At 39.4% G+C, this 16,612-nt stretch overlaps 1 protein-coding gene across 4 annotated transcripts in view; it reads left to right on the top strand.

Moving 5' to 3' along the window:
- The window catches only part of OXCT1 (3-oxoacid CoA-transferase 1), a 144,522-nt gene extending 134,811 nt beyond the window's left edge, over positions 1–9,711 (top strand). For all 4 annotated transcript variants that reach the window (XM_073993379.1, XM_005556800.5, XM_015451333.4 and 1 more), the window contains one exon: positions 8,028–9,711. In XM_073993379.1, coding sequence (XP_073849480.1) covers positions 8,028–8,069 — 42 coding nt within the window. In that variant the 3' untranslated portion in view covers positions 8,070–9,711. The remainder of the gene's footprint in view (positions 1–8,027) is intronic.
- Positions 9,712–16,612: the final 6,901 nt, after the last annotated feature.

Below are 16,612 nucleotides of genomic sequence, written 5' to 3'. Positions count from 1 at the left end.
GTTTATTTGCGTAGAGGTCTTTATAGTATTCTCTGATGGTAGTTTGTATTTCTGTGGGGTTGGTGGTGATATTCCCTTTATTATGTTTTATTGTGTCTATTTGATTCTTCTCTCTTTTCTTCTTTATTAGTCTTGCTAGCGGTCTATCAATTTTGTTGATCTTTTCAAAAAACCAACTCCTGGATTCATTAATTTTTTGGAGGGTTTTTTGTGTCTCTATCTCCTTCAGTTCTGCTCTGATCTTAGTTATTTCTTGCCTTCTGCTAGCTTTCGAATGTGTTTGCTCTTGCTTCTCTAGTTCTTTTAATTGTGATGTTAGAGTGTCAATTTTAGATCTTTCCAGCTTTCTCTTGTGGGCATTTAGTGCTATAAATTTCCCTCTACACACTGCTTTAAATGTGTCCCAGAGATTCTGGTATGTTGTATCTTTGTTCTCATTGGTTTCAAAGAACATCTTTATTTCTGCCTTCGTTTCATTGTGTGCCCAGTAGTCATTCAGGAGCAGGTTGTTCAGTTTCCATGTAGTTGAGCAGTTTTGATTGAGTTTCTTAGTCCTGAGTTCTAGTTTGATTGCACTGTGGTCTGAGAGACAGTTTGTTATAATTTCTGTTCTTGTACATTTGTTGAGGAGTGCTTTACTTCCAACTATGTGGTCAATTTTGGAATAAGTGTGATGTGGTGCTGAGAAGAATGTATATTCTGTTGATTTGGGGTGGAGAGTTCTGTAGATGTCTATTAGGTCTGCTTGCTGCAGAGATGAGTTCAATTCCTGGATATCCTTGTTAACTTTCTGTCTTGTTGATCTGTCTAATGTTGACAGTGGGGTGTTGAAGTCTCCCATTATTATTGTATGGGAGTCTAAGTCTCTTTGTAAGTCTCTAAGGACTTGTTTTATGAATCTGGGTGCTCCTGTATTGGGTGCATATATATTTAGGATAGTTAGCTCTTCCTGTTGAATTGATCCCTTTACCATTATGTAATGGCCTTCTTTATCTCTTTTGATCTTTGATGGTTTAAAGTCTGTTTTATCAGAGACTAGGATTGCAACCCCTGCTTTTTTTTTTTTTTCCATTTGCTTGGTAGATCTTCCTCTATCCCTTTATTTTGAGCCTATGTATGTCTCTGCGTGTGAGATGGGTCTCCTGAATACAGCAAACTGATGGGTCTTGACTCTTTATCCAATGTGCCAGTCTGTGTCTTTTAATTGGAGCATTTAGTCCATTTACATTTAAGGTTAATATTGTTATGTGTGAACTTGATCCTGTCATTATGATATTAGCTGCTTATTTTCCTCCTTAGTTGATGCAGTTTCTTCCTAGCATCAATGAACTTTACATTTGGCATGTTTTTGCAATGGCTGGTACCGGTTGTTCCTTTCCATGTTTAGTGCTTCCTTCAGGATCTCTTGTAGGGCAGGCCTGGTGGTGACAGAATCTCTAAGCATTTGCTTGTCTGTAAAGGATTTTATTTTTCCTTCACTTATGAAAATTAGTTTGGCTGGATATGAAATTCTGGGTTGAAAATTCTTTTCTTTAAGAATGTTAAATATTGACCCCCACTCTCTTCTGGCTTGTAGAGTTTCTGCCGAGAGATCTGCTGTTAGTGTGATGGACTTCCCTTTGTGGGTAACCCGACCTTTCTCTCTGGCTGCCGTTTAAATTTTTTCCCTCATTTCAACTTTGGTGAATCTGACAATTATGTGTCTTGGAGTTGCTCTTCTAGAGGAGTATCTTTGTGATGTCTCTGTATTTCCTGAATTTGAATGTTGACCTGCCTTAGTAGGTTGGGGAAGTTCTCCTGGATGATATCCTGCAGAGTGTTTTCCAACTTGGTTCCATTTTCCCCATCACTTTCAGGAACACCAGTCAGACGTAGATTTGGTCTTTTCACATAATCCCATATTTCTTGGAGGCTTTTTTCATTTCTTTTTACTCTTTTTTCTCTATACTTCTCTTCTCGCTTCATTTCACTCATTTGATCTTCAATCACTGGTATCGTTTCTTCCAGTTGATCGAGTCGGTTACTGAAGCTTGTGCATTTGTCACGTAGTTCTCGTGTCATGGTTTTCATCTCTAGCAGTTCTTTTAAGGTCTTCTCTGCATTGATTATTCTAGTTATCCATTCTTCCATTCTTTTTTCAAGCTTTTTAGTTTCTTTGCGCTGGTTACGTAGTTCCTCCTTTAGCTCTGAGAAGTTTGATCGACTGAAGCCTTCTTCTCTCAACTTGTCAAAGTCATCCTCCGTCCAGCTTTGTTCTGTTGCTGGCGATGAGCTGAGTTCCTTTGGAGGGGGAGATGCGCTCTGATTTTTTGAATTTCCAGCTTTTCTGCACTGCTTTTTCCCCATCTTTGTGGTTTTATCTGCATTTGGTCTTTGATGATGGTGACGTACTGATGGGGTTTTGCTGTGGGTGTCCTTTCTGTTTGTTAGTTTTTGTTCTAACAGTCAGGACCCTCAGCTCCAGGTCTGTTGGAGTTTGCTTGAGGTCCACTCCAGACCCTGTTTGCTGGGGTATCAGCAGCAGAGGCTGCAGAAGATAGAATATTGCTGAACAGCGAGTGTTGCTGTCTGATTCTTGCTCTGGAAGCTTCATCTCAGGGGTGTACCCAGCCGTGTGAGGTGTGAGATGTCAGTCTGCACCTAGTGGGGCATGTCTCCCAGTTAGGCTACTCAGGGGTCAGGGACCCACTTCAGCAGGCAGTCTGTCCATTCTCCGATCTCAACTTCCGTGCTGGGAGAACCACTGCTCTCTTCAAAGCTGTCAGACAGGGACATTTACATCTGCAGAGGTTTCTGCTGCTTTTTGTTTAGCTATGCCCTGTCCCCAGAGGTGGAGTCTACAGAGGTAGGCAGGCCTCCTTGAGCTGTGGTGGGCTCCACCCAATTTGAGCTTCCCAGTGGCTTTGTTTACCTACTTAAGCCTCAGCAGTGGTGGGCGCCCCTCTCCCGGCCTTGCTGCTGCCTTGCGGTTAGATCTCAGACCTAGCAATGAGGGAGGCTCCGTGGGTGTGGGCCCCTCTGGGCCAGGTGTGGTAGATAATCTCCTGGAGTGCCATTTGCTAAGACCGTTGGTAAAGTGCAGTATTAGGGTGGGAGTTACATGATTTTCCAGGTGTTGTGTGTCTCAATTTCCCTTTGCTAGGTAAAGGAATTCCCTTCCCCCTTGCGTTTCCCGGGTGAGGCAATGCCTCACCCTGCTTCAGCTCTCGCTGGTCGGGCTGCACCCACAAACCAGCATCGACTGTCCAACGTGCCCCAGTGAGATGAACCCGGTACCTCAGTTGAAAATACAGAAATCACCCATCTTCTGTGTCACTCACACTGGGAGCTGGAGGCTGGAGGTGTTCCTATTCGGCCATCTTGGGCAACCCCCTAAAACAGCTTCTTTAAAAAATCTGTAATGACTGCCACAGTTTTGTTCATGATTTTATATCAATTGAAAGTTGGAGTTTTCCATCGGAGGGCAGTATCTTGAAGGTCATCATATATCTGGAACTTGGTAGAGGCTGTGGAAATTTTGTTGTAGAAATGCAAATATTGATTATATTTCTGGAACCTTCAGCACATACCCAAAATGAGATTCTAGTCAGGAGCTGTTTACAGATAGAGAAGCCAGCCATATGATTCCTCTCCCTCAAAATGTGGATGCTATGAAGATAGGGACTTTGCTGTTTCTTGGGGATTGAGTGCTGAATCGCTTGAGAGAAGGGAGCTGAGCAGGTAGAGGTAAAAGTATTACTATTATACAGGCTAGAGTGAGGGATGTGGCCTCAGTGTACAGCCACAGCAGGCTTCCCAAGTGTGAACCCCACAAATACAGAGGCTTCGGCTTCCAAGTATAGGCAACACCAGAGAAACCCAGGCCACCTACACAAGGGGAGCCTTCATTGCTAAGCTTCCATCCACATGGCTGAGAGCAAAACAGAGCATTGCTTTCTAGGTGAAGACCTCAATGAAGAGTAAGAGTCAGGCTAAGTTTCACATGTTAAGGTTCCTCTGCCCAAATAATCATTTAACTACATCAATAAGGGACACACCAGAGACCAGGGTAGTTACACGAATAGACAGGTGTCCTTCTGCATGGAATGGAATATGAGAAGTGGGGAATAAAGGCTCCCCTGTCCCCAGCGCTATTGGTAGAGCCGTGTACATATGTTCATGCTCTGCAAATGCTCGTGATGCTGTTCAGTAATGCTTTCCTATTTTTAAATAACTGTGGTAAAAACTTTAAAAAAATTTACCATCTTAACCATTTTTAAGTGTACAATTCAGTAATATTAAGTGTATTCACATTGTTATACAACAGATCTCTAGCACTTTTATAACTTGCATCTCTGAAACTATTCATTAAACACTTAATTCCACAGCCTTTGGCAACCACTTTTTTTGCTTTCTGTTTCTATCATTTTGACTGTTCTAAATACCTCATATGCATGGAATCATAAGTATTTGCCCTTTTGTGACTGGCTTGTTTTGCTTAGCATAATGTATTCAGGGTTCATCTGTGTTGTAGCATCTATGACAGGATTTTCTTCTTTTTAAGGCTGTATAATATTTCTTTGTGCACATATACCACACTTTCATTACCCACTCATCTGTTGGTAGACATTTGGGCTGCTTCCACCTCTTGGCTACTGTGAATCGTGCTGCAAAGAACATGGATGTGCAAGTATCTTTTTGAGATTCTGCTTTGAAATTTTTTAGATATATAATTCAGAATTTGGATTGCTGGATCATATGATAATTCTATTATTAATTTTTTGTGGAACTGCCATACTGTTTTTCACAATGGTTGCCCCGTTTTACATTCCCACTATTGGTGCACAGGGGTTCTAATTTCTCCATATCTTTGCCAACAGTTATCTTCTGTTTAATAGTGGCCATCGTAATGGGTATGAGGTGATATCTCATTGTGGTTTTGATTTGCATTTCTCTGGTGATGTTGTCAAAGTTTCTCATATATTCTGGATGCTAATTTCTTATCAGATATGACTTTTGAATATTCTTTTCCATTCCATAGGTTTGTTTTTCACTGTTTTCTTTGGCACATGGAAGTTTTTAAGTTCGATATAGTCTTCTGTCTTTTATGCTACTAGGGCCCAACATTTTCACAACTAAGGAATCCTTTGGCTTATTTTTCTCCCATTGTCCTCAGATTTTGAAAGAAGTCTGTCTCCCAAATATTTAAAGAGTCAAAATGATGTCATATTAAAGCTGTGACAAGTTAATGAATATGTTAAATTTCTTCATTTTTTGGCTATACTTACAGCATTCAGTATGCCAATTAGTTGGTGGGCCAAAGTATTAGGTTGATGCGAAAGTAATTGTGGTTTAATAAATGGTTTTGCCATTGAAAATATCAACTTTCAATTGGTTATTTGGGTTGTTTCTTTTCTGATGAATGCTTAAGCTATGTAAAATAGGTGTTTTTATAAACCATGTGTCTGTGGACCTCTTTTGAAACAATATTTCTTTGATTTTATCTTTTTAACTTAAAAAATTAAAGTGTAATCCATATTTAAAGATTATGTGGTAGAATAAACTTCCAGACGTCACTAGTCATACACCCAATGTATGTTCCATATTGAGCTGTAAAATGTGGATAAAATAGAACTAATTTATAGTTCTTGCTCCCAAGAGCCTTGGCCTTATTCTCCAGGCAGGAATATACCCGAACAAACTAGTGGCAAAACAAACAAACAAACAAAAACTAGTAAAAGCATTGCTTGTTAATATGTTTGCAGTGGAATCTGAAAGAGGCCAGCTGCAGACATTCCTTGCCAAATTGAATAAATTTATACTTTCAGTATCTACTATGAACTGGCATTCTACCGGAGTTAAGCAATATACTTTTGGGATATTAATGCACTGGGAAGACAAATCATTGGCTTATCTTCTATACCTAAATCATGTCACCTTATGCTTAGCCTGTAGATCACGTTGGCAGAATAAGCTCCTTTGGCTTGCATGAATTTACAGTGTTGATGAGACTGGGAGAACAGAATGAGAAATGGTGATTTAGTAGATGTTTTTCATTAAAAAGCAAGCAAAGCCAGTCTATATAAAGCGTTACTTTTGATGTCATTTTTGACATTGAGAATGTAAATGACATTAAGAGCTCAAAATAGGGCTGACATAACAAGGAAAAGGATCAGATGTTTAGTTAAAAAAATTAATGTGTCCAGTTTCTTTTTCAAGGAAGTGCTATGAAGCATCTATAGAAAATAATTTGTAGTAAAAAAAAGTTTCGCTAAATTGGGCTAGGCATGGTGGCTCATGCCTGTAATCCCAGCACTTTGGGAGGCCAAGGCAGGTGGATCACCTGAGGTCAGGAGTTCAAGACCAGCCTTACCAACATGGAGAAACCCCGTCTCTACTAAAAATACAAAAACTAGCTGGGCATGGTGGTGCCTGCCTGTAATCCCAACTACTTGGGAGGCTAAGGCAGGAATATCGCTTGAACCCGGGAGGTGGCAGTTGTGGTGAGCCAAGATCATGCCATTGCACTGCGGCCTGGGCAACAAGAGCGAAACTCCATCTCAAAAAAAAAAAAAAAAAAGAGAAAAAAAAAATAAGGTTTCACTAAGTTATTTCCACAGATGCTCTGTTGTTTAAAAAAAAGAAAGAAAATGAACTGTGAGACATACTTATCTAAATACTAAATGTTATTCTTAGTAGAGTTGAAGATCTGTGCATATGTGTGATATTACTTTTTGTCTACTTATTCTGTTTGTCTCTATGTCTACTCTTAGAAATAAGTCATAATGCGTTCTCATTTACCCTAAGCTATATACCAAATCTTGCTGAACTTTTTTATTCTTATTTATTCTTTTAGTAGACCTTTTTGCCATTCTGGTTTAGTACTTTAGGAGAAAAATGGAAGAGAGGACATTAACTCTTGATACCATAAAGAGTTAATTGTGAAGAGCTAATGCAGACATTATTTATAGATGGACTAAAACTGTTTAACCTAATGAAAGCCAAATGATTGCCTGTTCTTTCAGTTTTTAATACTGGTTTAACTATCAGGAACCTCCCTTCTAGTTCTTTGAAACTTAATTATCTACTTATTCATTCATTTGTTCATTTATCAATTTAAGAAAATATTGTTTATTCTGGAAGGTAAAATGCTAATTGGGCTCATTTCAGTTGCCACATCTTTGAGAATTTCACAAAGCACCCAAGTTTTGGTATTTCCTTCTTTCCATGAGGACTGTTACTAACTAGAACCCAATCAGTATTTGCCATGTTGAATTAAGGAATCTGAACCTGGTACCACACTTTGAAAAATCTGTCACAGTTAAACTGACCACTTATATTTATGGTTCTCCTGCAACCAGCTCTACCTTAAATATACATACATTGTCACTTTTCTCTGCTTGAAGATTTGCAGGAAACCATTGACTATTTTATACACTGAACATAATTATAATCAACATTTGATTGTTTTAATGCTCTAACTTCCATATTTTAATAACTTTGAATCCTCTTATTGCCTTTGTATCATTTCTGTTCTGATTATGAAATTTCCAATAAGATTTATCATTGATCATACATCTCTTCATTAATATGTATTTAGGTAATTGAAAGACTACATAAAGCATCTTTCAACAATATTATGAATTGGCTGGATCTCTTTTGAGGTTTTGGAGACTTGGGGTTTGTACTGTGTCTTAAATGAAGTCTCAGAGGCATCAGTCTCAGAGATCAGTGATTGATCTGACAGGGGGCTTGGTTATTGGGATCCTTTGTTTTCCTCTGCTCCTTTTCCACCTGCTCCTTGTTGCTAGCCTTGTTCATCCTTAATTTAGGAGCTAATACAAGAAGGTTGAGAACTACGAAATACCCAAAATGTAAACAGAACTATTCCGTCTCAGTGTTTCAGGGTGGAAAATCATATGGAAACTCCAGGGAATGTCTATGGCAAGGCTGCTTGTTTCCTACATGATTGAAATTTGGAAATTAAAAGGACAGAGATTTATATCATGCAGTTTTTCATAATTTGATTTTTTTTCCTCTTTTACCAGGTTTCACCAAAACTCATGCCAATGCAGCAGATCGCAAATTGAAACGTGAATATTTGTACCAGGCTGCGTGTTTTTCATTTTAAACACATAGGATTTAATTGAAAGGACACCAGTAATCATAATTGTGTATTTAACAGGTGGTTTTTGATTAGTTTTCTTCTAGGGTTTCAGACTTTATGCATCCATATAAACTGTTCTCTAGGCATGCTATGACATTTTAATAAAAAGCAAAAGGAGCATTTATAATTATCTCATTTGTTAAGTACTGAGAAAGTTGTCTTTATAATAGGTAATTTATTGAATGCATTTTCACTGAATATGGTATGTATGCTAAATTATATGAACCTTTCCCCAAGAAGGGCCCTAGAAATTGATGTGGCTTTCCTCTTAACTATTATTAATCCTGAAAGAAAGATAACACATGTGATTTTGTGGTTAGGAGAGTTGCTGTCATGATTGTGTTTTCTTCAACCTCCTCTGACTTTTCTTTTGGGGCTTCAGATTTTATGATTACATCTTCTAGAGCATCCCCCTTCTTCCCATACTGCTTTTAAACAAATGCCCAAGAAGGCAAGCAGGAGTGCGGGAGAGCAGGGAGAAATAATTAGTTCAAACCAACTATCTATCTGTGCTTTTCAAAGACTAAGGCATATTATAGGAATAGGAACAGAAGAAACTGATTCTTCTGTTTTCTCATTTTAAAACAGTCCAGTATTCCTTTGTATTCTCAAGGGTCCTTGAGAATATTTCTGTTATTGAGACCCTGTGGGCTACTTGTACTGTACCTCCTCTCAAGCCAAGAAGGGCTGCAGGATAATTTACCATGAATCCTTAGTAGCAGTGACAGCAGAGTTAAAAAATAAAAGGTGCTTTACTTTCAGGCTCTCGTTTTGGTTCAGAAAAGATTTTAAATATTGAATGACACTTCTACAGAACCACGGTTTTTCTTCTGCCAAGGCTACTTCCTTTAACAAAGTCTTTTTAATTCAGCCTTGTCCAACTAGGGAAAATAATGATGGACAAGTCTAGGGATTTGAAGTCAGTGAACTTTTAGTGTTAGGGAATAAACATGGTGGGTAGATCAGGTTTGAAAAAAACTTCTTTAGAGGTATTCTCAATACCAGACAGGGGCCCATGGGAATGACTTCAGAAGCATCCCAGATAATAGATGGGTAAGAACGCTAGACACCCTGAAGAACAAGTGAGACAGCTGGCCTCTGGACAGAGGTAGGCATAGTACGGTACAATATATCATTCCTCTGGTCCTAAATATAGGAATTTATTCATGTTTTTAGGTGATGGTGGTCATTGAAACTCACTTGTCTTCAGGTGTAGCTACAATTGTGTAATGTACAATATTAGAGAAAAGACAGGCTTTTAATAAGTAACACACACCGTATATAAAATAGCCTTTCTGGCTGGCCACATGGTGAAATGCGTACCTTCCCAGTACTGGGGGGAAAAAATGATCTTTCTTAGAATGTGCAAGTTTCATGAGAGTAATATATTGATATGATTTTGAAAAGAATTGTTGATAGTTACATCTTCAAACTTGCTTATCATTCCAGTATGCGTCTTTAAGATATTGTGATTCTAAGTAGATGACTTTATATTCTTGATTAAAGAGTTCTATACATGTTAAGAAATGCATTACTGAATGTAATAAATATTCCAAAGTGATATAGATCAGTGTGACTGTCCTTTATTTCACTTGGGAATGGCATTGCTAAATGTGGGAATAATGCAACAGATTGTCAGGATAGCTAACAATGAAGTCAGCACACATCACCACTTCTAGTCAAGTTGTTGCTTTTCTTTTTATCTTACCAGAGAAAAGATATTGTTCTTCTAGAAAGATCAAATGAACATTGAGTTTCACAACTTGCTCCTTGTCAGAGCCTGCTATGTTTGTAAAAATCATTTATCCAAGGCTTCATGGGTGAATCCTTGTTTGCTTTTTGTGTAACATTTCCCTTTACTGTACACGTTAGTTGCCTAGTGCTGTGAGTTTATTTCCATTTTGAACTGGCTCTAGTGCTAGTCTGCTCAGCATCTGTGTGGTAACAAAGGGATGGGGACGTCCCCAGGATTTGCTACTTCTGGTAGCTCTCGTCAGTCGACAGTGGTTATACCCAGGGTTGTGCATATGACCAAGGATGTTCCAGTTTATTTCTCCAGCATTTGAAAACAGATGAGAAGTCATCTTTCTTACTCCTCTTGGATTATGAAGCCATAAGAATGTGAATCTGACACCAGTACCCCATTTCTCTGCTACACACATGCACACACCTAGCTGAGCTCCAGCTGGAGAGAAAGAAAGTGATACACAAAACATGGAGCTGTACAGGAAGTGTGTCAGTCGGGGCATTCTGGTGGTATTTGGATAGATGGTTCTGGAAGTGCCTAAAGCCAACTTCCTTCCAGCCATGCCTGGATAGAGTTTATAAATCTCCTTTTTGCTTGAGCAGACTTTTTGTTACCTGTAAGCACAGTGAAATCATACAGCTTTTGTAATTCTTTTTCGCCACGGTGTCTCACTCTGTCACGTAGGTTGGAGTGCAGTGGCACAATCACGGCTCACTGCAGCCTTGGCCTCCTGGGCTCAAGTGATTCTTCCACTTTAGCTTCCTGAGTACCTGGGACTATAGGTGTGCACTACTACACTTGACTAATTTATTTTTTGTAGAAACAGAGTGTCACTATGCTACCCAGGCTTGCCTGGAACTCCTGGTCTCAAGTGATCCTCCTGCCTGAGTCGCCCATAGTGCTGGGAATACAGGCATGACCCAACATGCATGTCATAATTCTTGAGTTCTGAGAGGGACCTGGTCTCCTAGAGAAGTTACGCAGAATATGAGCAAAACTGCTTGCACCTGGTCCCAGAGAACACAAGAGCATTTCTGGGTATTTACAGTGAGTAGGGAAGTTATGGGTAGAGGTTCATTCTCTTCCAATCTCAGTATATTCAGCACAAGTTTGGGATGTTATTTCAATGGAAGTATAAGCAAAGATTTAATCATTAGGTGGGTTTCTTTGGCACTACCTTCCTCCCTTTTCTCAGGGTGTGATCTTGAGTTTCTTTAGCTTATTTTCAGATCCTCCATCTTTAAAATAGGGGAGAATACGCTGTTTTCCACTGTGGTTCTATAAGATGTAATTAAAATATCTGGCTATAAAACTGACATCTTTTAAAAATGCTGTGCCATCATATTACTTTGGTGACAGAATTGTTTATTGTTCCTTTCCTTTTATTTAATGTCTACACTGCCTTCCCACTGAAGACAATACTGAATATCAAAGTGGATTTAAGTATAAATACCAATAAGTATTTGTGATCTGAGTGCGCATCTATGTGACATATTTGAAGATCCTGCCTCCATAAAGTTAGACACATCTGTGTAAAATCATCCAAACGCCCCTTGTGGATCACACAGCAGCTTCCATGAGCATGATGCCTACACCACTCCAGATAACTAATTGGTAACTCCTTTGTCTATGGGAAACAAATGTGTTTGATTGTGGTCATTATCACCTCTCATGGGGAGCCACTCTGGATGGTCCAGTGGGAAAGGGCCTCAGGAAACTCTACCCTGACTCTTGGATGGCCGACAGTGTGTATGTTGGAAACACCCTTATTTCTGCTGACAAACTACAGGATCCCAAATGCCCAACACAGCCATTTTTTTGTTTTTGGCTCACTCCTAAGCACCAGGTATTCTATCTCTTGCCCTTTAAAGTTTTTAAGAGGGAATCAGACAGTTCCAGAAGCTGGCATATAAACCCTTGATGTTCCCTTGGAAGACCCTCTGTTGATGTGGGGATAGAAGGTAGCTTCTCCCATTTTGCATTCTTGGGGTTGGAGTACTCAACTCTCTAATCTGTTTCTGTAATTGCTCTGTTAATATTTATTGAATCAATTTGCTAGTTGAAAACATGGGTCATAGTACACTAGACTTAGAGGAGTTCCCTCAGCTAAATAATTAGGTAAGACCTTAGGAAGAGATAAGAAAAACAAGAGGTGGAATATGGAGGGCATAACACAGGAATAAAGAGACCTGCAGTGGTCATATGTTTAACACTTCATAATTTATAAAGCACCCACAATATGCTAGCTAGCTTATTTGATTCTCATAATAACCTGCCAGGGAGACATTATTACCTCCATTAAAATTAACTTGATTAGTTGGAAAAAAGTAATGTCTGTCAGTTCTTTAATCACATTAGCTTTTCAGGGCTAATGTTGGATTTTGTCAAGGTAGTTAATGAGATGTGAATTAAATTCCCTGAATAGAACTAGATTTGTGGCTCTTTGGTAAGCTATAAAACAGAATCCAAATTCTCTAAACCTAATGGAACAAATATTCAAATTTTGTTCCCTCTGCCCTCACAGTTCTTATACACAACCCAGTTTATAAGGAAATGTAGTTGTCAAGTAAAAAGGATGATGCCACCCACCAGGCAAAATGTCCCTGTGGAAGACTTGTAATTACCAGATGTGCTTACATGAAAGGTTCTATGTAGGTAAGCATGCTCACCTGACATCAACCAGAGGGACTGAGAGACTTTGCTTTATCTTTGTGGCTGAGCATCTTTCTGAAATTGTTGCTTTGCAATTAACCTTTACCCATGATCAAAGTCAGAGTTGTACTTCAGACTAATTCAGTTGAGCCCCAGAAATAAAGCTGAGATTGTTACCAGACTGAACATGGATTACCTGCTTGACACAGCAAAGCCAAATACTGATATTGGGGTATGCAGCAAGAAAAGTGAGGTATTATTGCAGGGCAGCAAGCAAGGAGAATTAGGCAGCTCATGCTTAAGACCCAAACTTTTCAATGACTTACATGTAAGGGTTTTTAAAGACTAGACGACAGCGGTTACAGGTGAAGTCATAAGTCAATACATGGAGGCTGTATATTGGTGTAGCCTAAAAAGGCAGGACATCTTGAAGCAGGGCCCATAGGTCATAGATGGAATCAAAGATTTTCTGATTTGCAATTGGTTAAGCTTTGATTAAAAACTTGGGGTCAGTAGAAAAAAAGTGTTAAGCTCTGTCCTGTGGGCATGACTTCCTCCAGGCCCCTCAGGAAGAAATTCAGAATGAAGAACATTGGTCAGAGTTCAGCCCTCAGTTCCCTAATATCTGAGGTCTGTGTGCCAGCGAAGAGCATTTTCCATTTGTTGGGGATCTGGGTTTCTGAAAAACAACTCAGGGACATATGATGTTCTCTTGATTTTCTATAGGGAACCAAATATTTCATCGCTCTCACTTCTTTGGCTGTTTTAAGCTATAGTTACCTTTTTGCTTAACAGGTTGCTCATAAGGCTAGCTACTTCTCAAGGATAGCTAGTTGCCTGGGATTTTCCTCGAAGGGACTCTAGGTTTTCTTTTATTTCTATGTTCTGTGGGCCCATCAGGCCTCAAAGAGGGGTCCCTGCTCCATCTCAATATTTGCATCCTCAAAGTAAATGTTACAGGTGACATAGAGGAATACTCAGTGAGATCTAATGTTTCTTCCAACAGGAAAAACAGGATCCGTGGAAAGAGGAAAACTGGTCATGGCACTGGAGCCCGTGGAGTGGGTCGGAGTTGGGTTTGGAGTGAGAAAGCATTAGGGTTCAGCAAGACACACTTTATATGAAACATTTGTTATTGTATTTTCTTTAAATGTTAAGACAGCATCAATTTTTAAATGCACTATGATTTTGTTTGCTTTCTTATCACTTAGAAATTTTATTGTGTAGATACTAAGATTTTTTTTTTTTTTTTTTTTTTTTTTTTTTTTTTTTTTTGAGACGGAGTCTCGCTCTGTCGCCCAGGCTGGAGTGCAGTGGCGCGATCTCGGCTCACTGCAAGCTCCACCTCCCGGGTTCACGCCATTCTCCCGCCTCAGCCTCCGAGTAGCTGGGACTACAGGCGCCCGCCACCACGCCCGGCTAGTTTTTTTTTTGTATTTTTAGTAGAGACGGGGTTTCACCATGTTAGCCAGGATGGTCTCGATTTCCTGACCTTGTGATCCACCCGCCTCGGCCTCCCAAAGTGCTGGGATTACAGGCTTGAGCCACCGCGCCCGGCCTACTAAGATTTTTTTAGACTTCTCCTCAGTCCCAGGTGAGTTCACCAATTACTTCCTGCCCAAGAGTCATTAATGGATGCCTTGTGCAGCTGATAGGCATTGCAAGCAGTTAATGACCCAAGAAAATTGACCAGTCTTGAAATCTGTGCATTTGAAATCCAGGAGTTTTTAGAGACAGGAGGAGTCAAGCGGTCAAAGAGACAGGGTCAGGGTGAGGATCAGGTCAGGAGAAGGGTGGAGGTGTGGGGAGCTGGTGCCTGCCTCAGCTGCCCCTCTGGAACAGTAGGGCAACCAGAGGCCAAGGGCACCAAGACAATTGTAGTGTGCCACCATTTGTGAGATGCATCTCAAAAAAATCAGAGGTGATAAAATGTGGAAAATTGTTTATCTTTGCTAAAATCAGTGAATTGCAGGGAGTCCTCTCAGGCCTTTCTGAATTGACATAATGTTTAAGAATATTTTAAAGCAACATCTTGTCATTACATTCTATAATATACAGCACTGATTGCATAGGAAATGATCCCTAAGGACCTCTTTCACAAATAAGAGTTGGTAATTATATTAGTTTGTATGTAAATAAATGCATAAAAATGGTTCCTCCAGCAATCCAAGTGTTCATTGTGGAAACTTTCCATCATGATTTGCCTTCCAGGTTTGTCTCTGTGTCCTCCTAACCTTTTCTCCTCACTCCCATCTTTTCCATACACACAGTTTCTATCTCAGGTATATAAAAGTTTTGCCTGTAATCCCAGCACTTTGGGAGGTCAAGGTAGGTGGATCACCTGAGGTCAGGAGTTCGAGACTAGCCTTACCAACATGGCAAAACCCCGTCTCTACTAAAAATACAAAATTATCTGGGCGTGCTTCATGCCTGTAATCCCAGCTACTTGGGAGGCTAACGCAGGAGAATCACTTGAACCTGGGAGGCAGAGGTTGCAGTGAGCTGAGATCATGCCATTGCACTCAAGCCTGGGCAAAAAGAGTGAAACTCCATATCAAAAAAAAAAGAAAAGTTTATCTGTGAAAAATTTTAAATATTGAGGTGGGTGCAGTGGTGCATGCTTATAATCTTAGCACTTTGGGAGGCCGAGGCAGGTGGATAGCTTGAGCTCAGGAGTTTGAAACCAGCTTGGGCAAGACATGGTGAAACCCCATCTCTACCAAAAATACAAAAAAAAAAAAAAAAAATCAGCTGGGCATGGTGACACACACCTGTACTCTCAGCTACTTTGGGGGTTGAGGTGGGAAGATGGCTTGAGCCCAGGAGGTCAAGGCCACAGTGAGCTGAGATCACACCACTGCAGTCCAGCATGGGTGACAAAGTGAGACCCTGTCTCAAAAAAAGAAAGAGAAAAACTTTTAATGTTGTAATTAAAGATATTTAACATGGTATAGATACTTAGATATATAAAGAAAGTATAGAAGGCCAGTGCATCTGAGGAGGTACTTCTATTAAGTCAGTAGTATGAAACTCCATATGAGATTGTTGAAGTGAACAATGCCATTTAGGATGAATGTGATCAAATTGGACAAGGCACAGGAAGACAAATAATTAAAAAGTATACAACTATGGGGAAAGAATAAAATGCCATGGAATATTTAACTTGCAGAAGAGAAGTTAAAAGAGTGATTTAACAAGAATTTAGAGAACTGCTGTTTATAGCTAAAGAATGCCCAGGTCCAAAGGGAAAGAAGAAGAAGAGTGTGTGGAATTTAATTTAGACACTAAGCAGCATTTCATGACAATGAGATTTTAAGAAACAGGAATTAAATGACCTATTCATTCATTCATTTATGTTAAATTTTATTGCATATATTTAAGGTATACACCATGATGTTCATTTATTTACTGGTAGGAATTGAGGGGGAGAGAGAAAGGGAGAGAGAGGAGAGGTGTTGGGTAGTCTAATTTGAAGACAGTTCTGGAATCTAGCGTTCCTAAAATCTGGTATTCAAGGAAATTTCTACTGGCTTTATAGTCTGAATTCTCTTTGTAAATGTATTAATTCTTTCATTATCCAAAAAAATCTATTTGTATATGCTTGGCAAATAATAGATGCTCAATAACTTTTTAGTGAAAGAGTGAGTAAAGAGAATATGAACTAATAATTCAGTGGCACAGAATCATATTTAGACAAAATTCAGTTTGTCTTTTAAAATTTCTAACTCCAAATAATAACAGCAAACAAGCACAACTGGCCCAGAGATACCAGGGATAGTTAAGGTCTCTCTCTGTCACTGTTTCTTTTCCCCCTTCCTTTCTTTTTTCCTTCCTTACTTTCTTTTAAGAGATGTATTGAGCAGTCTTATCAGTCAGAGTCCAATCAGGAGACAGAAAGTACATGGTGAGTTGAATAGGGAAAGTTTAAAATAAAGGTTAACTATAACAGGAAATTGGAGGAATGCATAATTGACTATTAAGAAATAAAGCAAATTCTAAGCAACATGAGAATAACAGCTATAAGGAGCAACTACTACACTTAGGGTTGAAATACAGCATCCAAGGAA

This window comes from Macaca fascicularis, chromosome 6 (assembly GCF_037993035.2).
Source record: "Macaca fascicularis isolate 582-1 chromosome 6, T2T-MFA8v1.1".
NCBI lineage: Eukaryota > Metazoa > Chordata > Mammalia > Primates > Cercopithecidae > Macaca > Macaca fascicularis.
Note: the sequence above shows the minus strand (reverse complement) of the source record. Positions and strands in the feature narration are given on the sequence as shown.